The 27,408-nt window shown below is 35.6% G+C and overlaps 2 protein-coding genes across 2 annotated transcripts in view; one reads left to right on the top strand and one right to left on the bottom strand.

The window, feature by feature from the left end:
• LOC137922160 (tribbles homolog 2-like) overlaps positions 1-17,087 on the bottom strand; it is a 39,395-nt gene extending 22,308 nt beyond the window's left edge. The window contains exons 1-3 of the mRNA XM_068765058.1: positions 16,860-17,087; positions 16,365-16,759; positions 12,320-12,609 (exon numbers count right to left, since the gene is read on the bottom strand). Of these exons, the coding sequence (XP_068621159.1) occupies positions 12,320-12,609; positions 16,365-16,667 (593 nt within the window). The 5' untranslated portion in view covers positions 16,668-16,759; positions 16,860-17,087. The remainder of the gene's footprint in view (positions 1-12,319; positions 12,610-16,364; positions 16,760-16,859) is intronic.
• Positions 1-27,408, top strand: part of LOC137922426 (NADH dehydrogenase [ubiquinone] flavoprotein 1, mitochondrial-like) — a 486,084-nt gene that overhangs the window by 33,466 nt on the left and 425,210 nt on the right. The window lies entirely within an intron of this gene.

Here is a 27,408-nt window from a genome sequence, read left to right as displayed (position 1 = left end):
GTGTCTTTTTTAATAAAATAACATACTTTTATTAGAACACTATACCTTTCCTTTAATTTACTACATATTAAAATATACACAAACAAAATGTGTATTTTTTAACTAAAAAAAACACACACACACACAATGTAATACATATATGTATGTGTGCTGTATTAACATAAAAACGAATAACAAGTAACTTATGGTAGTGCGTATTCCGTAGAGGCAACTAGTATAAAAATTATAAATTTTGATTACGTGACTTCGTATCGAATATAATGCGCAATTAAATTTCTGTGAAAACTGTACAAACAATTCTGGTCGGATATCGTTGAAAAACATGCGCAGAATTCTTCGTTATTTATCTTATGTGACGCGATACACAACGGTGACTTCACGCCGATGAGGGATCAAAATCAAGAATGACACGACTCTACCACGGACGCGCATAGTAATTTGCGCTTAGAGATTCACGTCATAACACTTTGATTTGACATTGGACGCCTTATCAGGGAAGACAATGTCACAAACAACATGGCGGCGTATTTTTTTTTTCTTTTGTTACTTGGGAAATATATGTTGTTTTATAAATATTAAGAAAAATATTTATTGTGGGCTTTAATTAAAATTATTACAAAAAAATATTATAAAAGTAATACCAGTATAACAAAAAGAACCCTTAGATTTTATTTTAGAAAAAACTTATATGAAATAAATATATAAATGTAAGTATTAAGTAAATTCACAGGACTAAATTTTTAACAAGTTTTAACTTTTGATCGACAATAAATTCGCCTTCGTTATCAACAAACTTCTTCTATGTAGTATACAACTTTTCAATGTTGGAGCGGTAAAAATCAATCGGTTTTTGTCTGTATGTCGACAGAAACGACATTACTTTCCGGTTCCCTTAAAATATAGTTTCAGGTGATTTACTAAAGTTAAAACAAGCAACATTGAAGTATTGTTATGAGCAACCACGCATAATTCAAGGTGGGGGAGGAAGCTGGTGTGCGTTGGCTAACTCGTTCATGAATACGGGCGTGGATCGGCTGCGCTTGCGAGCGTGGTCTGTGAGCCACTTTGGCAACCGTATGCCGATAGCAATTAAACAACTCACGGGTATTGTTTGTCGCAGTGATTACGCAACGAGTGACCGCGAACGGAGGTCGTATGCGCTCTCATGTTTATTATACGTATTCTTCAATCTCGAACGCGGCCGCGAGGTTACAACCACGAAAAGAGTACAATTTCGCAAGCGAACGATTTTCAATGTCATTGTGAACCTTGCCTACGAACGTTTTGCGGTTTTGATACAAATCGCTTCGTTCGCTCGCAACAAATTGATTGTGTTGCGTGTTTTTATTTTTTATTATTAAATCCTACATCTACATATATATTTATATACATACTCATCACGATGTATCTGAAATCATAAGGCTAAGATACATGAAATTTACTAGGAATATACCTTTCGTTTATTGGAGTTCAGCTAAGAGTAGGTTTTATAAAAATGCATATTTTCAAAGCTTACATTAAAGGATTATAGACGCTTTAATGTAAGCCTTACCGATTTTTAGCTTGTTAAAAATTACTAAAATAGATTTTATATGTATACAACAATAGACAGAAAAAGCGAAGCGAGCAAGGGACAGCTACTTTCTGTATATTTCATCAGCATCTTCCTATTTCGCGTAAACCAGAATGAACCGGTTTACAATCACTATTATTTCAGATTTAGTTATGCGAATAACTTTGCTATAGTTCTAATTAGAGTGTGATGCAAAAACCAGTTTTGGTTGCACTAACGCACTGTAACGTGTTTTGAACTTAGAGCTTTTGGGTTAAGATCGAAAATCGCGTTTAGATCAACGTTGAATATTGATGACCCTTACTTGAACAGCTAGAGCGGCCTGCAAAACCGGTCGATAGGGCGCAGGATAAGTTGAAACCATTAAACTTGTCTTTTTGCAATTATTGGTAGTTAAGGCGAATAAAAACCGAAAAACGGACGATTCGATTATATTATCGATGTATTACGATAAGACCAGTTCATTTAAACGTCACACGTTTGTTCACTACAAAGATGTAGCATTCATTTTCATTTGCTTGATATAGTTAAATAATTTTTTTTTTATAATCAAATACAATTAAGAATTTTGCAGTTACATCTTTTTTCCTCTAAATAACAACTCAAAGTTGAAAATACATTTGTACCATTTTAATGTATCCGTTTCTAGTGTGCTTTTCTTAATAAATAAATAAATAAAGATAACCATTTATCACGTGGTTTGTTTTGGCAACTTCAAGCTGTTGTAATGTTGTCGGTCTGTTGTTTGCGTCATTTCCTCTTGCTGACCGTGAACCAAGTTACGTCAACGCCGGTAGATTAGGATGCGCCTACGCTCCGACATCTAGAGGACACTCGCCTTGTCCCACTATGTATTATTTCGTTTTTAATGTCACCAACAAATTTATAGTCGTCTCGCTCTAAACATCATAACTTTTTTTTATACTTTTATGTCATAATATTAATTATTTAAATTTTGACCTTTCGAATAATGTTGCCTAGATTTCATATTTATTTTATACACGTATGTTTATCTATGTTTTCAATGTTTGTAAATTCCCTGAATGCGGATTTTAAAAATTTTATTTCTATTGCGCATTATTATTCCAAGTAATTCACCGAGCATTGACGATGAGCAGGGACTTTTAGATAGTCATATATTAATGACATTAGTACATGTAAGTTATTACTTAGATTGCGTTTAACACAGATTTAAACTAATTATTTTTGTGTAGAATCGTTGTTGCTAGAAACACCCAATGTCAAATAAATATAAGAATACTCGCTGACTTAATCGAAAGCCATGTGTTGTTCGACAAACAATGTGGCATACGATTTACGATGCCATTAAAATTTTATCATAACTTCATTGCTTTCACATAAACCAACTAATGTTATATAAAATTGAAAATAAAATGAGTTTTTACGTTTAAAGTGTTTTTGGATAAACTCATTATTCAAATGGTTAACACCTCTCATATATTGCAGATGTGAGACATTAATGTATTCGATTTTTAAATCGATACTTTTTATATTTTTTTTAAAAATCGAATGTGCGAATGCAAGAAAACAGGAAGCAGACAGTTGGCTTGGCGCCCGTGACTCGACTCTTAATGAACAGAACAGCATTGTCTGGTCTTGTGCAGGAACTCTTAAGTCGCCAGTGCGCCATATTGCTTGTATTTAATGCGTCGCATTTAAAAAAAAAAAGACAGAATCTAGTACGATAGGTAATAAAGGTCGTCAAGACATATGTTCATGATATTTTTAATAAAACCCGTAAAAATAAAGTTTGGCATATAGAAGAAAATTGAAATAAAATAGGTATGGTTAATATTTTTATGTGCATAATTTTAAAAAAAACGAACGGCGTAAAATGTGCTTGTAATACCAACATCGGTAGCCATCAGTTATTTTTAGTGGCGTCGCGACTGCAGATTGAGGGTTAATCGTAATTCTGGCCAGTTACAAACCGGTCGAGTGGTTTTATATTTTTTTTCCTCGCGTCGCAGATAAAGACCCGCGTACAGGGAAATCCGTAAGCAGCTAAATCATTCACTACTGTAAGATAAATTTGATAACGTCCGCCTTTTACAATAAACGTTACTCGTTAACCTCATTTTATTATCGTATACAGTTTTCCTCAAATTGTAGGTGGATGTTCCGAAATAGCATCAATGTTGTTCCGAGTTGTGCGTAGTTTTCGCTGGCTTTCTTATACACTCCTGAACTGTATCGATTTGAGTTATTAGAAGGTGAAGGGCGTCTTTGTGACGTGATACGGTGTTGAGTGGGTGTCGTTTCCTTTATGAATGCTGGATATTTTTGCCTAGTTTTCCGCCAAAGGGGAGGCGTAGGTGTACTACGATTGAGAAATATAATCACGTTTACAATTACACCTCCAACAGAGTTTCATAAAATCAGCATGGCGTCAGGCAAATCGGCCCACGCTACAGCTAAAAACATGACGCCAAAACGCAGCATACTTTTTTTATTCGTCCGCAAGAAGGTATTGAACTCCGTTTTAAAAGGACAAAAAAGTTTATAAAGATGAGGCGTACGCTGTTTTAAATTGAACAGGTCGTTCAATGCATATTTCTAAATATATTCTATATTTAAAATACTAGGTATTGTATGTATTGTAAAAATATTTTAAAAGAAATAAAAATATCTTTGGTTATATTTGAAAGTAATACAATTCTATTTTAATACGGTTAAATATCGAATCTTTTTCCTTAAACGCAGAACGATAGAATGAGAGAATTGTTATTTCAAATTTTTCCTGCTCTCTCCGTAATTGTGCTATGTCATCGTTAACAGTAAATCGTATTTATAAAGGTAAACATCATTAAAATCTGCGGTTAACTGGTTTTAAAATTAGAAACACAGATTTTAAAATTCGAATGTTATAGAATGAACCAAAATTGCTCCTGCATAATTTTTCTACCTCAGAACTGGTATTTTTAAAAATATGTGTCATTTTTATTGTATAAAATACAAATCAAATACTATCACTTAAAAGAAAAAATGTTATTTAATAATTAACGGAGTGGTCGTAAATATTGGTCTAAAATGTCCCCCTCGATTTAGGGGAGTATTTAAGAGCTACGTGGATATTTTCGGTTGCCGTATATATAGCGACGAGGGGAGTGACCTAATAGGAGAATTTGTGATTCATCCTGAACCCTCGGCGTTACCCTCCCGGCTATTGTACTCTGTGTGACGTCATCGGGCGCACTCACCGTGAAACTTTCCTAATGCGAGTCCGATGAATTCATCATGACTGATTCATGGACGACATTACAGTGTCATCTTAAATTATTTGGAATTTGTTATTATTGAAATTTCTTTTGTGTGCGCATTGTAGGTTTACGTGGCTCGCTCTATAAACATTTGGCCGAAGCCCGGCAGCGGACGGGTTCAACACCCCCGCCGCTGTGCGATAACACCGGAACACTAGGTATGGTCGTTTTAAATTCAATGAATTGTAATTCGTATGATGTTCACGCCGAAACGAGGAAGCGGAACACGGGCAATGTGGCCGGTCGTGAATCAATAGTGATTCATACGATGACTCCACCAATTAAGTGAACGAAGGTAAATGTTAATTCGGTGGATTATCGGAAGCCCCTATTGGTTGTCGAGCGTTTTGTAATTCGAACAAAAGGTTTGTTATCGCCTCGATGTGTTTCGGCGGTCAACGACCTTCGCGACGCGGATATGCAGCGATCGTCGCGACCGAAACGTCGTAACCGATGCCCCGGCTGGTTTGCGCCGATAAAACTGAGCGACGGAGAAAAACAAAAGCCTATCGCGGGGTCTTATTTCGCCGGTTGCCAAGTCGAACGAAATTTAAATGCAGGCTCGGGCGAGTCGCGTGGCCACGATTCCTTCGTCTTTTCGTTCCTTTTGATCGCCCATGCGGGACAATTAAGCAATGATTACTGATGATTATTATTCCAAAACCCTTAAAGTATTCCAAGTTTATAAAGATTTTATGTGTTTTAATCTGTTCCCAGATTGTTTCGTTCCTGTAGAGCGCCCTTGCGTATCGGTGAGACGTGATTACGGGAGCGTGGTTAATTATTGGCGCGTGCATGTTTTTTTTCTGAATACATCCCCTACGGAGCGTGCGTTTGGCGAACGCGTGCGAGTTTTTGCAGCGGTTTCAATGCAACTAGACCCGAGGTTAAGTCGGTTCAAGACACAGTTCGCTGTGCCTTCTTCTTGAGTTGGCTCATAAAACGAGATGACGCTGTCTATCTAGAAACATTCTGCATTGTGTAACGTATCTGTAATTCACTGTTGGTTCATAAATTGGAAAAGTTGGCCTCCCAAAAGCCTACGGAAAACTTCATAGGCGTCTACGATATGGTGACAAAAAAGAGGTTTAAAATTTACCGAAATTTATCTGCTTTCGAAATGCAATTGCAATTGCAATTTCGAGCGCAAGACCATCATTGTGGCAATCTTTGGGGGAGGCCTATACCCTGCCTGTCTATCGGCTGATATGAATGAACCTTCGGTTTATAAGATTACAGTTTAGGTGCCTAAATACGGTAATTAATAAAGACTCAAAGCCTATCGGTGATAATTTCAAAGCCTATTTAAAAGCAAAAGCTCATTAAATCATTCTATTTTCGACCCGAGTGGGGTAGGAATTTGTCGGCATTAAATTAGGATTTATAATGATTTGGAACAGAGTGGAACAGATGCCGGAGTGTCACAACACACGGCCGTCGTATCGGATAAGTGCGCGGTTACGCAAATCCGCAGATATGTCGGCGCAGCGGGCGCGCCGCTTGCACAAGGTTTCGCAGACCTTTGTTTTGCGCAACGCGATCGAATTAATAGCTAGTCGTGCATTTTCTCAGCTGTGCTCCTGCGACAACACCGACAATACCGCCCTACTATTGTCGTGAAAAATTGACAGGTCTGTGCTCAGAGCTTCGCTGTGAGATCGAATCAGAAACTTGATCCGTAGAAGGACTAAAGTCATGGATGTAGCTCGGAGAATTATTCGCATCAAATGGTAGTGGGTGGTGCACACATGAAAGGTTCTCTAGTGGCGGTAGGCGGACCGACTATATAGTTATAGTCGCGTGGCTACACGGTCCCTCAGGGGGCGATTGTTGTGCGCCGGAAAAGAAAAAAATCTGAGAAATAGATCGACCGGAACTCGGGAAACTGCTACAAAAACTCATCTTTTTTATTTTGACTGAATACATTCTTATATTTATTCGGGTGACAGCGATGTCCGGTCGTGAAATGTCCTTTCGTAGGTGATGCTCGCAAAGCAATACAGTACGCGTCCGGTAGCCGCGTCCGGTGTTTTCGTACGACCAAAAAAGGTGCGAACACGTGTTATTTATATCGATGAGTGAGTTTCGTCCTCGCCCGACTTTATTTACAGAGTTGAGAGGCGTAGGCGCGTTCGAAAGCATTCCCGGTTCTTTCTCGTGTGGATGCAGTGGGCCGACGCTGCTATATATACGCGGACGGAGGCGGCCGCGGCGGCGACATTGGCACGCTTACGTGACCTCGAGGCGCGCGCGAGGTCGCTGCGGACGCCCCAAAACGCCGCGATTCCGGCACGCCTGCAGCACGCCGGACAAACACGCGGTAACAGGCAGGCATCGACCGTCCCTCAACAGTTTCAGTCGGAAACACATTCAGATGTAATGTCAGGAAAACCCAGCATATTTCGAGCATTGAGATCAACTGACGGTGCGTAAATTGTATTACAATAGGCAGAATAGTACTATTATAATTCGATACATTAGGATTTTTTTTAAATTTGTTATCAGAAGTTATTTTCTTTGGGATTCCTTGACAGTGTTCGTATCAATATTGTATAGGACTCAAAGGGACAATGACAGTTACTCAAATAAGTTATACAACTGTCGAAACAGAGAGACGCACGGGCGGATTACCGAGCGAGTCTTATGCAAATGCGTCGCTGTAACGGCTTGCACCACGCCTTTGGCAACGCGGTTTCAAAACGTTTTCAAAATAGCCGGTGTAGGCGCAGGTAAGGCGTGAGCGGGGCGCGTGGCGGGGGGCACCGGGGCGACCGGGACGAACTGTTCGCCAATTTGCATGTGGAAGGAATGCGCCGTCGGCTGTGCGAGGAAGCGCCGCCCGGTATGCGACGCGACGGCGTCTACCGCCTCCGTCGCGGACCGATTTGGCACATCCGCCGTTGCACGCCAACCAAATATCTCTCGGTATTCGCAGACACGCGAAAACTTTCACATCGAAACACACGACTCGTAATACACTCTCTTATCTTAACACGTACTCTATATATGCATATGTATGCTTTACGACCAACCGATGAGCCTAGCGTACTGCTTATTCCGTTCGAGCCAAGCCAAAATCATGAATTAGGTTATTTTTATCAATTGATATATACGTTGCAATACGTTGTATATAAAATGTTTAAAATAAAAAAAAACATGTTTTTTTCGTTTATCGCTATAGCAAATACCTTAAACCTATGGGCCTGTAGGAAATGTTTACGATGAAAGGTTCATACGCGGCTCACGTGTGAGCTTAAATAGTTAGAGATGGCTCAAGAAAAAATACTCTATTTTTCACATAACGTTCAAGGTGTTAGGAATAAAAATATATTTTTTTCGAACAATAATGAACCTTATACATCGATTGCGTAATCGAAGTAGGCCTGTCGTCGCGATTTGTTGTTCGTCCGGCTTACGTGTTACGCAAAAAGAATGAGTTTTGTTTTGTTACCTGCAGAGATACGGCAGTGTAATCGCCCCGGCTGTGGGAGGATCGAGACCAGACAATGCACGGGGACAAATGTATACCTGAAATTATTTACAAAGGTCCCGTCTGTATGAACGGCCCCGCACCGTCTGAGATGACAACAGTTTAAATCTAATTTCATTCATAAAAAACTTCTCACCTAAATTACAATTTTAAAATAGCGCAATACAAAGACGGTTTTCGTCACGTGCGTTTCCGTTCGCCATCATTGCATCGGATACAATATCCAGGTTTGTTTCAGAACAAAGGTGAGTTTATAAGGAAACATCCGGCTCACGTGAAAGTGCCGGCGTAAATCGTTAGTTTGAATTTGTTAAAAAGTTCTTCCGGGAACGTAACGAGTTCGTTGTACGTCTGTCCACAGAACAGAGTTCTATTTGATATGTGATTATCTCTGGGACAGTTGGCTACCTGTTCGAGATTACTTCGCTCACTCGAGATCTAATTTTAGCTCATATTTTTTTATTTATACAGCGGGATTGGTAATGTTATAGGTGTACTAGCTATCAAAAGTGTATGACTCTTAATTATGATGCTAGTGGTTGAATTTTCATATCAAAGATCTCGTCTTGATAAAGTATATAAATAAAATTCCCGAAGCGAAAAACTTACGCACAAGTGTCAAGAAAATCCCAGCTTCAAAGAGTCAAAGAGAGCGCGGGATCAATATTAATGCTCTTGTTTAGCATTGAGACGAGCCGGGGTACAGCGGGCGAGTCGAATTTATAATCGAGGGTTTCTTTGTACACGAGATAGAGTTCGAAGGGCGCACTTGCTTAGGCACCTTCACCCATTCTCACGGACAGCTGGACAGTGACCTAATGATTATATTAGAACATATAAAAGGTCAGCTGCCTTATAACGTCAGTTGGTCATTATAATTGGGCGCCATTTTGTAGGGACTATGGGAAAGTTGGCGGACGTGCCCGGCTACCTGAGTGAGCCAAAAATGTGCTAATGACGTATAAAAAGTGGTCACCGACCAAGTCTCGGACAAGCGAGGCGAGCGGACGTGGAACATCCTTTTTGAGTAATCGATGAGAACAAACTAACTCTGCCAATTAATTTTAGAACATTTGTACTTGACACGGATACTGCTGGTAGACGCGTGCGTTTAATTGTCAATAAACGTTGGATAAAGTACAGTGCTTATTCTCGTTATCGACGTATTAAATAACATTAATATATGATTTCTAAAATATTAATCTGTTTAAAAAAATCAAGTTTCCGTCAATTCAAGATCTAAAAATTAAAATTTTTAATACTCAACTAGAAACTGATGAAGTTTATTGTAAGATTTATTTAAAAATATATACTAATGTAAGTGAAATGGAATTATCTAAATAAAACAGTTAACTGGTAGAAAATGTGTTAAAAATAGTATCAAAAGTAATTAAATACTAAAGCAATTGAATACTCAAGCATCATAAGACTGATCCTAAGTTTACGTGACGTTATGAAATTTCTAAATGTTATTTCATTCATAGAAACAGAGATATAAGAGAAAAATAAACAAAAAGAGAAAATAAATTGTGATGCTAAAAGCAGACCTCGAGGACTGCTGTATTCATTCTTTTTCTTTTCATTAAAACACGAGGAAGGTTCGTATTTGAATTTTAAAAAAAAGGAAAAATTTATAGAAAAACGGTAAGAACAGCACTTTTTCCAAACCATAGAGTAAAGTAAAATGTCCGAAAACTATGTAAGTGTTCGTAAAATCATATATAGTTGAAATAATGAAATCACACCATTACTAAAGTTTTATTTATAAAATAGAAAATATTTTGCGTAGATAGTCGTTATGTAGAATTAAAAACTTAAAATAACTAAATCAATATAATTTCTTATTTTTTTTTGAAGACTAGTAACTTTTGACAGCAGGCAGTATATTGGGCGGTTGATTTATATTAAAAAAATACAAGCGATATCCCAAGTGAAATGTTCGTCTATACGAAGAGTCTTTCGTCGCGTTTGAGAAGGTCCGCCGTAATAACCAAATGTAAAACATTCCGGCTTTGAGATGTAACTTCAAAAAGGCTTCTCGAGTCTAAGGCGCGCCTTTGCGGCGGCCCCGGTTTCCAAAGGGTGGAGAAGTTTTTACGTTTGAGGCGCGGTCTCCACGCTTCCCGTTCCGCATCGCGAAACTAAGCTTTTGACAACGTTCGCTTTGATGATACGCCGCTGAAGGGTATTAAAATTTACCTTACCTCTGCCGTCCCGTCCACTAAAACCGAGCGAGTTAATACTCTTGCGTAAATAAACAATCAGACTTTCGTTTCGCTTAATCCCGGCGACTTTCATATCTGTATTCCGCGGTCAAAGCCATTTTGAAATCCGAATGTCACAAGGGACGAGCTTCAACAAAGGTCACAGATACTATAACGGTCAAATGCTGATATTCGCGGGGGCGTAACGACCCCAAGGAGGAGAGGACACACACGAAAGATTGGGACAATGACCGAATCGTATAGTCCAATTTAAAAAGGATAAAAATTGAACGACTTCTACCGTTCTCTTTGGAATCGGTTACACAATGAAAATAATTAAATGAGACGAGGTAAAAAAAAAACTAAAAAGATGCTAATGAAAGGGTTGGTATGCGGGACAGGTGAACGACGTACAAATAAAAAAGGTAATTTTAATGTATAAAAGGATGCAAGCGAGGGTAAATTAATTTTATATTTCGAATCACCTGATCGGATAAGGGTGGCAGGGTAAGTGGCAGGTACCCGCATAATTCAAAGAGGGTCGGCAATATGCGCGGGCGCAATTCAAAACCCTTGACCCGATTGCCGCGCCGGCACGCAGCAATGACACCGCTCGCCTTGAGCCGCTAGCATTGCCGGAGATATTTGCAACAATGGAGGCCAGATAACGTTTCAAAAGTTCGAAAATCCGCCGGTTCCTACCGGCCTGTAATTAATAAGCGTTGGGCAACGTTGTGCGCGATTGTCCTTTTGCAATTCGCATTTAGTTCTGCGCGTTATGCGTGATTGTACCTATATGTTTCTAACAGATTATAATCGAACCTCGTTTGTGCATTTTACATAACGTCGTTGTCAATTTAGAATCTCTGTTATGTGCACTGTTCAGCTATTTGCTAACCAAATTTCTCTTTAAAGATACACATATGCGACTCTAAGCATTATAAAGTGAACAGTGGCCGCTTTTGTGAAACGTTTTTATTCTATATTTAAAAAAGTATTTCAAATAAACATAAATTTACACTTAAAACACTTTAAGGATCGTCCCGGAATAAAAATAATTTAAGAAAATTTATGTAGTGATAAATTTATCCAAGTCTGTTCACGTTGCTTGTAGGTAGTTAATTCGTAAGTTGAAGTAACAGCACGAACACACCACGCACCTAACGAACGTTTATCAGCACATGTAAATTGGAATAATATATTCCGCGATAGCATTATCGGCGTCGTACGAGGCGCTATCGAAAAACAAAGGAAATGACGCGCTACTTAAGACACAAAACGTTTCCGCTGTGCCTTCCGACATTTTTATGGGCCCTTTAATGTTGTTTCTCACGATCCATCCGCGTGGGCGTCGCAGTAAAAACGAAAGGAAATAACAGATTAGGTCTATCGATTACGTAAAACATCTATTAATTTAAGTTCCATTGATGTTTAAGTCGGTGTATATATTACGTGTACACATAGCGAGCGTGCGTCTGCAATAGAAAATCGCGCAATTTAGTTTCCCCTCGTAAGTTACTTAATCGAGGCATAGATCTCGGTCCGAGGCTAGGCGCTTGTATTGCGAGCGCCGGGAGATATCGCTACAGGACCGTTGCGTCAGTTATTTCACTGTACAAAATTTAGTACACGGCAATCGGTATAGACATCGATTACATTGACACATTTCTAAAGGTTGCCAGTAATAAAAGTTGACTCATAAAATAAATAAATATAGATTAAAAACAGATAATTTTATAAGTAGTCCATAGAAATAAATATATAAACTCACCTCTGCGGATCGGCGAATACGAATTTCCTCAGCTTGAGATCTCTTAAAACGATTCCTTGTTCATGGCAGGCGGCTACGGTTTCCGCCATTTGCCTGAACAGCCTCCGAGCTTCATGTTCCCTCAGCCGTTTCCTCGCTCTCACGTAGGAATGGAGGTCGGAGTGCGACCGCGGGAAGATTAGATATACTCTCTTGTCGCCGACTAGAACTTCATGGATGGGGTTGACGTGCGGATGTCCGTCTAAGCGGTAATGAGCTTGCAACAAACTGCTGCAGTCACGTGACACCACCTAGGAAGAACGGAACAACATAAGAGAAGCACAACAACTACTTTTCAAAACAAAATCATACATAATATTTCGTATATGGTATTTATTTCGTGACCACATAATTGGCTCGAGTTCTTGCTGGCTCTTCTCAGATCAGAGCGTATTTAGAACTCTCTTTGAACGTTGCACACGTAGAGGAACTCAATCTGATTCCAGTAATGCTTATCTGGCATTTTTCTCGTGTTGTTCACAAGTATTAATAGTAAATGGTCTTATTTAGATAATATTACGAATAAACTAATAAATATTATCGTCATCAATGTTAACACAACAAGGTTAGAATCGCACAACTTTAATTCTATAAACGATAAAACTATTGAATAATGAAATAAACAGATCCTTTAAATTTTGTTTCATATATTAATTATATCAATTTCTAAAGATGTGATGTTTATGTGTAACATGGATTAAAATCGTAGTTTAAAAATATACCACGCAAAAAGATCGTTAGTAATATTCGTTTTATTCCATTTCAAAGAGTCTTTTATAGAGGGGTATAGTTCAAAGCGGGCATGACTTCAAAAGCTCTAGGATCTAATACGTCGGGGCTTTAAATATTTACTGAATAAAACACCGTTGACCATTTTTCATTGAACAGTAATAAAAGCATTATTTCTAAGCGACGGCTGGCCAGAGACAATTTAAAAATCACATCTGTACCCAAAGAGATGAGTACTCGTAAGATTTATTGCACTTTGTGTAACGAAGAATTCAAATTGTATTCATTTAAATAATTCATTTATATAAATAATGGCATGAATACATAAGTGACGAAATTAAATTAAAAGTGTGTGAATGAAAAATTGTCTCAGTTGAAGGATTTTAGGCATAGAATTTTTTGAAAGTTGTGTAAAATGAAATTCTATAATCATAAATTTTATAAAATATGCAGAGATTCTAAATTTAACTGGTCGAATAGAATAACCAATAACTTTTTTTTACACAACATTTAGTCCAGGATTATAGAAGCGGCCATTTATTTTCGAACCGGCACGAAATGTCAACGACTTTGTGAACGCGAATTTCAAATCCGATTTCCCGACTCACGAATGATGAATCACGTCGCGTGTGCATCATACCATTTCTTTTTCAGCTCGCCAACGTATAAATAATATTGTTATTTTAGCACAGGCCTTCACAGACCTACTGACGCCGTATTTTTATAAGATTTTTAAAGTTACCCGTACGAAAATAAATCGTGACCCATTTGTAGGAGTGTTTGCGTAAAAATCGAGAACGATAAGAATTCGCAACGTTTGATAATATTTGACCACGAATGCGATTTACGGCAGCTAACCTACATACTGTTATCAATATTTGTTTAATAGCCCACTTGCAAAACTCTCTGCAGGCCGTAAATAAGTATTGCCCAACCACCTAAAAGTGTTCTTAGTGTATTAACATACAAAAATGTAATAATCATATTTCTATTTATACAAGTATCTAATAATTATTAAGTACTTTCGTCTGACTGAGCACCGTCAATAAAACAATGTAATAAACCTAGATTTACCGTTCGAACGATCGTTGAGAAATATATTATGTTATTGACAATGTTTTAACGTTCAAACAACTTTAATAATTTAAATTCTATTACTAGTTTAACTCGGCAGCTGTGACTAAGCATTCATGTCAAACCGGCAATGGAATCACGAGCAGTGTAATATTACGCGTTCGCTTGGTAGTTCGTAGAGGGGAGAGTTGGGAGGGGGCCCGCTAGCCTCGCTGTGACATTCGGCGATCGGTGCGTTATCAAGTCGTCTATTTCACAATGTCAATGAGAAGGTCACGCTTATTTTCGGCGGGCTAGATCCGATCCACGTGTGATGATCGAATAGTTTGTCGGTTACAGTACGAGCTATTTTAGATGCAACAGTTGGACGCTGCACCGAGATGAATGCACGAAATCGAATTGCGCAGGCCAGTATCACATATGGCATAAGGCAATACAAATGTAGCCGTCGTGTCGGCAACGTGCGGTGTTGTAAATACACTCGGAGTTTAGCAACGATTGCCGTTGCCTCACTTAACCTTGCCAAGTTCTCACGAGGGAAGTGTCTATTTTGTGCCTTGACAATACCTGTATGGGCCTTTGTTAGCACTCGAGCTATATATCCTGTATTGCCTAAAGTCATCGTCTACCAAGCGGATGATGTTTCAAATAACTAGTTTCCTAACTAGTTCTCTACGTGCTTTTGTTGACGCGAGAATGATTCCACGGTCACGGAAAAATTTATTCTTTAAAAAATTCAAACCTGGTTCTGTAATATTAAAATCTCAAAGTGACTGCATCGATTTGAACGCATTATAAACGGTATTTTTATCGATAATTTTAATTGATTGCAAGAGTCGATACATGACATTGTAAAAACGATGGCTCGGTGGCCTACAAGTGCGATCGAGCAGCGCGAGACCATGACATATAAAGTATGACATCGATGTTCAACGCAGACGGTATGGACAATGCACGCGAAAATAAAAAAAAATAAAAATTACTGTTTTCATTACACTCCTCAATGACGTTACACGTCAGACTTTTAAATAGGCGATTAGTGTAACAGTTACACAACACGAAACGGTACAATGTCAAAGTAAAAACATTATGATGGTATTTAATATTCCGGATACCCACAGATAATAAATAAATATTATTAATGAAATTAAATGATTAATTCGCAAGCAAAGGTCACGCTATGTGGGCTCATTATACACGACTGGGCTTATCTCTCCATGGGGTCCCAATCCCGTGGGATAAAACGAACCCTTCCAGATATGCCGGATGTTTAACTTAATGTGAACCGAAAACTTCGGCATTCGATTATTTGCTACTATTATGTTAAAAGCGAATACAATAAATTTTTGTTGAAAATCCTAAATATTATCATCAAAATTGAATATTTTTAAATTTACTGAAATATGTTATTATACATTAAAGGACACTGTTATTTGTGAAAATTATACCTAAGTTATAATTAAAAAAATAAGATCTTAAACTTACTTTGCTATATATAAAATTATAAATAATTTAAATTTACTCCTAAATTCTTATTATATATCTTGTTACATTGCTATCATATATCATAGTGGTGTACGTGTCTTTACACAAAGGAATACATTAACATAGCGCAAAATAACATTACAATGGTACAGGCCACGTACTAACATTGAATAGTTTGCAACCTGATTTTGTAAGAAACTTAAAGAAAAATAATTTTCGCTAATTGGGTACTTAAGAATTGGAGCAGAGGTCGAATGAAGACAGGAGATTACACACTGTATCAATCAAACAAAGCTACGCAATCTGCTGTTGTAACCCGACATAATTTCGACACGTTCGTGTCAGAGCATATATATCACTCTTTTTTGACAATGTGCAAAAACATTTAAGATGACAAGGGACAAAGTAAAATTTTGAACGCTAATTCACATTCTCCTAATGAATGTGATAACGTTTAATCTCTTTTGTTACACAGAATAATCATTGATCGATCGCGAAATTATGACACTTGATATTTTTTATCTCTTAATTGTTGCTTTGAAGTTAGTTTCAGATAGGAGCATTTGTAGTTATACTTATTAGGAAAGTTCTTTTAAAGTATTTAAATGCAGCTTCATGTTAAATTGAAGTTATTACTTGAACAAAGTTATTTAAATTATGGACATTGAACGTTACAATATGTATAAATCGTGACTAAGATTTAACGGTAGTTACTTACTTTGCAAACATATTCCTCTTGCGTGCGCACGTCCACACATCGACAAAGCGAGGATCCCTCAACTTGTTCCAATAAAAGGTACTTCTCGGCCACTAAAGCCGCTTGGAACTGATGTTGAAGCGGTGTAGGGCTACTCGGCGCCGGACTGGAGGGCGAAGGCGTCGCAGAAAGCCGGTCAACTAGCGTCGGCGACTGCGCTCTCTCTTCAGCTTTGCTATGCTCCCCATTCGAAGTAACGGGTACCGTCACCGCAGGCTTGCTCAAGCGCAGCGGCCACAACAACGAAGGCGATCCCGGATCCATCACAACACACACACTGTCACGATACACTTAACGTACACAAAACACGCACAAACACTTAAAACGAAGAGGAACTATGATGAGATGAACATATTCTGAAACAAAATGAAATCAATTTAAAATGCTACAATCGCAGAATTAGTCAGGTATTTAAAGCTAAGGAAATTACCAAATACCTACAAATGTAGTACGAACCTTGAAATAAAACGTCCTGAGTGGATATCGTACCAAAATTTGACTGTCCGTGTCGGCGAATATCGCTTTAATGCTTGTTGAATTACAGGATTTCTTTCCGCAGTAATTCGAGCAAGTTAGACAGGCCAATATTTTGGGCCGGTGTCCGCTCGGGTTAATGTAAAGCTAGACGAACACACAACCGACTCCCACTAACGCCATTGCGAGACTAACTGAGACTGGCGTGACGAGCTGACGCGGGCACTCGGAGGACTCGGACGGAGCCTCGGGCCGGCAGCCGATCCAACGTCCAATGTCGACACACCGTCGGCTTGCGTAGTACGCGAGTATACGCCATGCGGTTTAAAGACGTCGCATGTCACAATAACCGTCTCTTTCTATCACACGAATTTCCTACCCTTTAGAAAAGGAAAGAAACCGACCATTCATTTACGTTTGGCAATGCAATGATGTCAAATGTGTTGTTTCAATATTTTTCACAACAATAAATTTAATAACAGAAATAGGTAATTGCGTCCACCGTAAATGTAATAAATTGTGAAAATCTTTAATGAAGCGAGATTTATGAGGTGTACTTTTACAAAATTACTTTTTACCGTTTTTACCGTTTTTATGGTACTTTCATTTTGTGTAGGTCTACATTTTATATTTCTTACAAACATTTTCTATTTTTTTACTTCACGTTTATGTGTCGACTGGTTATTTTTTACACTTGAAGTCCTATAATGTATTTTTTTAACCGTCTAACCTTCCTTAAATAATAGACTTAAATTCGATTTATTGTCATTGTGTTGTGAAAAGAAATATAGTTTTTTAATTTTAATGAGACATATGTTGCAAATATTTATACATATGTCCTTGATGATCTTAATATAATGATTTTATCGATTGGTCATCACAAAATTTTAATATTCAATGCTTTAAGCAGGGAGTAATTATTAATCAGGAAATCTTAACATAAGACAACGTTTTTAGATTTGTGTAATTGTTGATAAAAATTAAGCACACATCATTATTTAAATATTAATAGTAAAAAAGTTTTTTTTTTAATTTACTATCAATAGTGACAGTGTTTTTAGTTTTTAGGTTATAATGCCGATTGTAAGACGTATCATCTTTTATCCAAAATTATTGAAATAAAACAAATGATAAATATATGTGATATAATAAAGGGCAGACAGTTTTCAATTTTTGTGTACTACCATACCGGGATCATTAGAGCATGACGTTTACGGGTCGTTGTCCTGTCCATCTCATTTCTTCATAAGAAAAGAAAAATCCAAAACGCTCAAGAGAACTATGGATGGAAGAACGAATCCGAAACAATAATATTGATTACAATATAACCTCTTTTGTTGTACTTTATTATTTCTTAAATGTTTTTTATATGTATTAACTTAAAAAAGAAAAAAATGTTGTTACATCATCGAATACTTCCGCACATTTTGCAGCAAGAAATGTTTCAAGTGATTATTGATCGATTATGAAAGCCATTGAACGAGTCGACGCCGGTATGGCATGCGACTTACAGCTCCAAACAAAACCTAACTCCTAGGTTACATCAAAGCTTACAAGAGTCGTCTGGCCTAGTGATATATATATTCAAAAACCATTTAACGCACTGTTTGAATTTCAAAATGACATGCCTATATAAATTATTATTCCAGAACAATCTATTAATATTTTCTACTGATTTAATAGTCCAATTAGAAACCGCAATGTCGAAGTTGATAACAGTCGTGGTTTTAACGTATTTTATACATTTAAATAATGTATACTTGCAATTGATTTTTTTAGTAAGGAAACGCAAGGAAATGTAATTCTTACATTTCATATAAATATGGTTCAATAAATGTTTCATCAAACGATTAAAGTCATATATAAATTTTAGTATGTAATTTTATCACAAAAATTTTCTTTATAATCTCTGCTCGAAATAGGCAGGACAAATTACGGTAAATGATGTCAAACGTATGTGCATAATATAGCCATGCTTCTGGAATTTCAATCCGGAATTCGAACTTTCTGGAAACTCTCAGACGGAGTAATCGCAATTCTTGTTTTTATTTATCATCGTGAACGTATTATAAAGTCACTTTATGCTAAAGTATAATTACTATGAGGGAAAACATGTTTTGTAACCATCATATTGCTAATAATTTTCTTATTTTCACATTTATTGATATAAATATTTGTAAGTCTTTTATGATGGTTATAAATAGTACAGGCGAAAAATTGTCGCTGGAGCCGTCGGAGCGTTCGAATTTCTCAATAAACTGTTATTGTGACGCTTTTGGTCAAATATAAGATTCTTAGAAATTGTGTTTTATTGGAAGTATATTGAAATTATGTTCCTAAGTTGATGACATAATAATTATAAAAAAAACAATAGACTACGACACATATTTCGGGGAGATAGGTACATAAATAAGTTTTAATTATCTTGTCTGCTTTTTTAGCATGTATTTTTTAATAATTACATATAAATTATTATGTATAAATTAAAATATATGTATCAATATAAAATTAACATTTCGGAGCAACATATGATGACGGTAGAATTTATGATTAAAACATTAATTCGCTTTATCCATTTATTTATTGTAATGAATTGCGATCGTAGGTTGCAGGTTCGATTCTGGAAAACTTATAGTATTCACTTAATTAATCTTATAGTATTCACAATATTCACAAACAGCGTCCTTCGCGTACCATAATATTATACGATTACCAACCCGCCTGACAAACGTGGAGATTATGGTATATCCCGCCATAGATATCTTTGGGGCAGGTTCACGCCTTGTATTCGTCGTCAAATCAAAAATCAATTAAGAAAAGATTTCATAATTTGAATTACTACATCAAAAACACAACTGTATAAAATTAATATTCACCGTTTGTCCCTGCAAACACCGTAGTGCCAGAAAATATTAGTCTATCACGTAATTTCACATTCCAGAGTAATCACTTTATAAAGGTGATTGGAAGTAGGTGTAAAATATTTAAAGGTTTTTATTGACAAATGTGCTATACATTCAACACTGAAGCTTTTACAGCTATTACCAATTACTATGTGAATGGAAAAAAGTATAGGAAAAAGATGAAGGCAATTTTATTTTAGTACCAAACCAATCCCGGAGGGGTAGCCTATGTCAGAGTTGTCAGAATTCAAACATGGAACTTGATATTGTTTGAACAATCATAGATAACTTTTTTTTAAAAGTGGTTAAAGGCATTCGTAATTGTTATTCCGGTTGTAAAATCTAATGTCAAAAATTCCGATTATTATGTAATAACAAAACATATTAATTAAAAATGTGTAACGTAACATTTAAATTCATACCAATAACGATTTTGGTAATTTAAAATGAAGGCTCCTAATAACAATAATTATTGAATGTGTTAACATAATTTTGCGTAAATATTACGGAAATAGAATTACTTAATGCGAACTTGATACAAGTTTTTTTTTGCAATAAGCGGCTTAAACAATTGTGATTCTTAATTACTTGTGCAATAATAACTACATATTCGACCTCTTTGCTGTGGACATTTTCTAGTTATTACGACACATTTTAATGCTGTTTTTATAAAACAATATTAACAAAAAATGGAGATTTAAAAAACCAACGTATTTTACATTTTAGTATAAAGTAAATAAAATATGAAGTTACTTAATAATTGACAAAAAACATTTGCAACACGAATCTCGGCGTATAGGTATAACGAGGTCGCATCCTGGCTGATGTTAAAAAATATGTCATTTTAAAATCTTTAAAAAAATATCATGTATAGTCCCGCAGAGTTCCTTTCGTCTATTCTTCTCAGGTCTGACGCGTTTTACATTCGAACAAGTAGTAGACTAAACTTCTTTCAACAACCCATAAGTATTATGAATAAAGAATTTAAACTTGAATTATAATTTTGTTGCATGTCATGTTTTATCTACATTAAAATTGTAACAACAAATTTATGGACAGAGACCAATGAATTGGCAAACTGAAGTGGCAGTGGTGAAAGTTCTGGATTGGAAATCACAGACCGGGAAGTACTGAGGAAACCGTCCTTCCACAAGGTGGAAAAAGATTCATGTTAAAGTCGTTTTAAGACGTTGGATACAAAACACTTTTGACCGTTTCCATTGGAAATCTCTGTAGGATACCTATGACTAACTATAGACATCCTACGGTTGAAACGATGATGATAAAGATGATGAAATTTGAAGCACGGTACACTCTAACTAATCATAGAACTTATTTTATATTACACTTCAGTATCAAAATCATTACACTTTAGTCGAACTGATTATAATTTCATAGTTTGTTTTTTTGTAAAGTCAAATGTTTAACTAATTTCGAAGACACTTTATAATAATTATTTTGTTTATGATCCATGTGTTCATTTTACTATCATTATATGGGCTGCATATACTCATGCAACTCGCTTTCAAATAGAACATCTCTAGAACTATGTTAACACTTACATATCCAAGGCATAAAGCAGTTAATTCTGTTCTGTTGTAGGCGGTCGCACGAACCAACTCACAGTAAGGATTCAGTAAAACTGATTGCAGTATCGTGGATCACATTAACCAAGTTTGAGTTCATTGCGCAATATTTTACAGTCTAAAATTGTTGCGCAAGTTATGCGTCCTTTAATACAGCTAGAAAACACGATGGGACTTGAATAACTTAGACTGTGATTTATTATTTACTTACTTTTAAAATTATATTTATATTTAATTAATCTCAATAAATATTCTCTTTTCTTTATAACATTAACGGTACCTGTTAATTTGAAGTCTATACTTATTTTAGGGACTAATCTTAAAAATTCCATTAGACATCTAGGCTCGATAGGTAAATGTTTTAATATATCTAAGAAAGGATCAGGAACAATAGTTCCCGGAATACTTTGGTTGAACTGTCACTCAATACGTGGTTCAAAGGTATTGGAAAGCACCGAATCAAGGTTTATACGGTAGCTGTTCTCGGGCTAAGGTAGAGCTTGGAAAATGTAATTGTTAGCGTAATAATATTTCATCTGTAAACTATAGAGTTGATTGAGATATATATATTATAGAGTAGAGTAGATTTTTTCTTTTTAAATTTTTAATAAGTACACAATGATAGATATATAGTCAAAAGAATTTCTCTACCAAATCAAATCAGTAACGAATAGATTCACAGACGAACGAAAGCAACTGAAATAACTCAACGGATTGGAATGTGGCAGTGGGCAAGCCAAATATCACGCTGGACACATGGCTGCAAGAGCCTTAAGGTTCTGAAGCGGAAAAACGGCTAGCGCAACGTAGGATGTTCACTCATAAAGTGGATAGACAAAGTCAGAGGATGATGCTGTCTGTAGGCCGCTTCCAACCAGTGTCATTTGAAATTTATATAGCAGGTTTATGCTCAACAGTGACCGGCCTTTGGTTGAAATGATGATGGTTGCTCATAAAATTATTAAGTTTTGTACCCCAACATTTTCATTAAAGTGCTATTTCTGTCTCAGCTATAAACTCCAGAAAAACGTCTCTATGAAGTTTCTGAACTTAGTACGCAGTTAATTCAAATGACACATAACTAGATGTTCATGGTGATGTCAATGTCTGACTGGTTTTCAGTGTTTTACGAAGAAGTATGATTTTGCAAAAAATAATGACAAAATGTTGTGCAACTGCTAAAAACCCTGTAATAAATTTTGTATTTTTAGATAACTCGCAAAGAATTATATTATGGTATTGATAATCTTTTTAACCTTTATCGTTTTAATTATAGTTTGTACAATTTGATTAAGAATGGGCTTAGTCTTGAAAATTTTTTGCCAAGTTGCTCTGCTAGTTGATTTTTTCTAACTTGAAATTATTACGTATTAATGACAAGAATAAAATTCTAATTAGCTTTATAGTGTATAGAATATGATTCTAACGTTTTTAATTGATACATAGATAGAAATGGATACTAATACATCGGATAATTGGATTGGTGGTTAACCCAGATTTTTTTTAATTAGCATCATTCAGAAAAGGAATTTTATTTATACCTTGAGGACAAATTATTACTTTTTGTATTTTTTCATTTTTGTTACCGTTTGTTATCTTTCTGTAAGTGGCAGACAAAATTTTTTTACATTAATACAGCAATGGCTTGATTTTCAAAGAAAATAGCGCTTTTCAACAAACTATATTTTTAAACGGCTTGGCGTTGATTTATGGGACGTTGTATACAAGTAATAGCATATTTAGTTATAAAAACATGCTTATTTCAGCACGGCCTGTTAAAGTAGAATTTAGTAGTATTTTTAAAATATATTTTATTGCTTTTATAAAAAGTAAGTTCTACTTTAAATACAAAGCCCTTGCAGTTATAATTTTTGTCTATAGTATACAAAAGGGTAACGCAAAGTAACATAACTATAAAAAGAATAGAAAAGTAATTACTTCTCATTATAGTGTTGGAGGAAACATACCTGGTCGCACAAAATTGATTTATTTTTTCAAACCATTTTTTAACAATTATTTATCTGGGATTAGTCATTATCTACCTTATCACCCAATTTCATCTTGACGTTGATTTATGGGAAAACTAACATACGTTGTGAAATATTTTTACCGTGGCTCTTTGTTATAGATTTCTTTAATTTTTTTCTTGAAACAATGTTTATTCGATAAGTATATGTAGTAGAATGTCTTAACAAGAATTTTCCCAAGAACATTGACGTCAGAAAGTGAAACGAAACATCGCAACAGAAATGCGTTATATGATTTCAGGATCAGGGCGTTTACTACGTCATTAACCTTGCTAATAGTTACGAAGTAAGATCTCCGTGTTACTGAATGTTGTAAGAAGCCAAATATGGAAATATTCTGGAAACCTCGGTGCTTCTACGTCACAGGAGTTTCGCATAATTATTGGAAATTTTAATCACGTGCACAACGGTTGTGCAACCTTCGTGGATTTATTTCGCGGACCAAACGTTTGCTACGTCATCGTTCGACATAAAACTGACACACAGTTTCTTGGCGTCACGTGACTCATTTCCTTGACGCACTTTACTGATTACGAACTATGCTATCAATAAATGATTGCCAAGAAGATTGCCGGGTTTTCTTATCGTTTTTTTTATAACTAATGAACTTTTTGATTCATCACATAACCTATATCTCTTGATATGTATTTATTAATTTTACATTTTTTTCTATATACAGTTTGATTGGAAAGAGGTAGTAAAACCTTCAAAGAGTAACACAATTGCTATTTAAAAAAAAATAATTAAAAATCATATATATTGGTTCTCTTGTCTTTTCAGCCGATAGAAGCCTATAAGGCATAGGCCATGTCCAAAGATATCTATGGGAACATATACCATAACGTAGCGGCAATTTTATATTATTAACGTACAAAGTGTAAATTATATAAGATCTCGGAATCGAACCCGCGACCTACGATTGAAAGTCTCAGTCCTCTACCGCAGGGCTACCCCTGCTCAATATATTGGTCAACTGAAAGAAAATGCCTTCGGCATTAAGTTCAACGTTATATATATTAAATAAGAAGTATAGAAATTAATAAATATTTATTCACCCATTTATAGTCATCAATTTCAAATCGCTCTGTATTTCAGAGTGAAGACTTTATCTTCACTCTGATATATGTCAAATATTTATTTATATTTTTTTGTTGTGAAATGCGATAGGCCAATAACTTTTAGCGCTACAAAGTTTCATCAGGTACAAATAATAAACTATGAATATGTTTAATACTCGTATAACCCAAATTTGTGTAGTCATTTGGTTATTTGTTATTTCTCAAACCATTCATTTTCAGATAGGGTGCACCATACATTAGCTGACAGAAAATGAGCTATACATTCACCTCTTTAAACCTTTTACACCTTTTTCTAATCATCCTGTTTAATACTAGTAGCCTTATTCTCTTTGCAGGTATCAATTTAGGATGGCAGTGATCGGCGCACGGAGCGACGAACGAGATACAAGTCACGTAGACGTTAAAATTTATATCGAATTGTTTGACCAACTCGAGTGTTTTCCTTGTATTGTCTATTATTAAACTAAGAAGTAAATGATATATAATAATATCTAACGTATTTCATTTTCCTACATTTAAATTAAATTAAAAAAATTCAATATAAATTAAACAATTTTTCTTTGAATTTTTTATATGCAGCAACACCAGAAACGTGACGGGGGATCCCCTATACTTTAACTCTTAACTTAAATTACTGATGTAATTCATGCGTCACTTGTGTTTATTCATGTAAATGTGTAATAGCATCTGACGGTACTGCCGCCGTTGCGTATTTTTTGTTTGATCTTAGATTATCTGGAATAAATATTGTTTTATCGTAAAAAGTATATACAAAATATTCAAAGTTAAATTTATTTTTGTGATTTTATTACACTATTTTTAAGACAGCTCTTCATTATTTAATCAAAATTATAGATGAGTAGAAACAGTAAAGGTATGTCTTTTAGAGAGAAATTACCTTTTTTTACCGAAAACAGTTCTTGAGGAGAGTTAAAAAAAAGGTTTGTTTTACTCATGTAACTCGACAATTGCGTCAAAAAGAAAAAGCGAGTTTTGATATCCTATATAGAATTCCCTAGGCATTGGTTTCTTGCCATATTTTATATCATCATGATGTCCACTACTGGACATAGGCTTCCCCATAATTTCCATTTTCTCCACCATTTTCCGACGTCAACATCGTCGTAGTCGTTTAGTTTATAAACGACTAGCGGAATACATAGGCCTCATCCAAAGACATCTATAGAGGATATACGATAATCGCGACGCTTGGCAGGCGTGTTGGTAATTGCATTGTTGTATTATGGCATGCAGAGGATGCTGCTGCCATTCACTGGAAATTCGTTTATGAGCAGACGGGCAATCCTATTTAAATAATGCACTAAGTCTGAATTATATCGCGGGACTCGAATAATCTATCTACTATCGCAAGTACTAGTTCTCAACCGCTAGGCTATCACTGTTCATTTTCCGACGACCATACCATAATAAACCCAGATTGATTGTAATAAACTATCCTTTAAGTAATAAAAAATATTTTTTCAAGTACTGTTGTATAAGCTTATGATATATTCAGTTTTTTTTTTCATTTGACGACCTTAATGCGAATATAAAGACGTAGAATTTAAATTACATCTGAACATCTATCACAAAAAACCTATCTGAGAATACTTACAGGAAAATTTGCTATAGAGATAAGGTTCATTAATGGTGTTTCCGGCTTGAAAATTATTATCAGCCGGTGTTATCTAAATTGTATTTACGAGTATTACATATGTGCGAACGTCGTGGGACTTTATTCGCCTAAAATCTTTGGTTAATAACTTAATATAGGATCATCATTTTAGATAAAGATATATATAAGACGCCCACAGGTGGACCTATGCTTCTCCTGGAGATTAGAAATAGGACTGGCATCTAGTGTCTTCTGATGACACATGTCATGTGTTCACGTTGTGGAATCTTCTACACTGTTCTTGCCAGCCTGTAATTTCCACTCTAAAATATGAAGACCTGTGGTCATTTCAACAAATTCCAAATTCCATTTCAACTTTCTCGTCTACTAAGTTAGTTATTTTCGTTCATCTACGAATCCTCTCATTATCATTACTTTAACAATGGAGTAAACTATGGTCGATTAAAAAGTAGTAATAATATATTTTTTGAGTTTAGTCTTTTTTGAAATTTCGGGATTATTTATTAAAACGAATTAAACATACTTTCTTACTCTTTATTGTACATAGTGTTCTATGTGATAGCACTAAAAGAGAAAAAAGAGAAATTTTTATTTTTTTTATTTAAAGTCCATCCTTTGGACTTATTTAGTTATAACCTTTCGGTATAATGTCAACGACAGTATCACAAAAGTTCGGGTCACGTGTTGTATAGAAAATTTTCTGTAAGCCATGGAAACAAATTACTTATAACAAAGTTCTAACAACAAAGTTAAAAAATTGAATTTTAGAAAACAAATGTTTGAGTGAAACTTTTAACGAGCAGAGCGAATAACTAGTTAAGCCTCCTTTACAAGTTAGGATCACGTGTTTCGATGACTTTCCGTGTAATTAAGCAATCGTTTCTTCTTTAGTTCATCGATCTGTATTGCGGTTTCACGATTTTCTTTACGAATCTTAGCTAAGTTAAATAAAGAGGTTTATCGAAGGTTCGTTAGTTTTCTTTGATCATTTTCGTTTATATATATATATATATATATGTTTACATATATTAAGTTTTCTGTGCGTCTAATGGTATTTTTTATAAGTTGTTCATCGTCGACTTTTTTTATTGAGAGACGTATAGTTATCAAGGCAATGTATCAACATTGAATTAACAGTTTCGTTAGATTCCAAGCAGCAGAATGCTGATTGCGATTAACCTAAACCTATTTATAATAACAATGCTCAAAGACTCTCCAGTTCCCATTTTTAAAGTACTGATTTCGAACTATGTAATATCGAGTGTGTAGCGAATGAACAATATATCTAATAGTTTTTTTT

The sequence above is a fragment of the Battus philenor genome, unplaced genomic scaffold (genome assembly GCF_028537555.1).
Source record: "Battus philenor isolate CCGP_79_NKW_IND1 unplaced genomic scaffold, ilBatPhil1.0.hap1 SCAF_2, whole genome shotgun sequence".
Lineage (NCBI taxonomy): Eukaryota > Metazoa > Arthropoda > Insecta > Lepidoptera > Papilionidae > Battus > Battus philenor.
The sequence above is the reverse complement of the archived record's forward strand: the minus strand, read 5'-3'. Positions and strand labels throughout refer to the sequence as shown.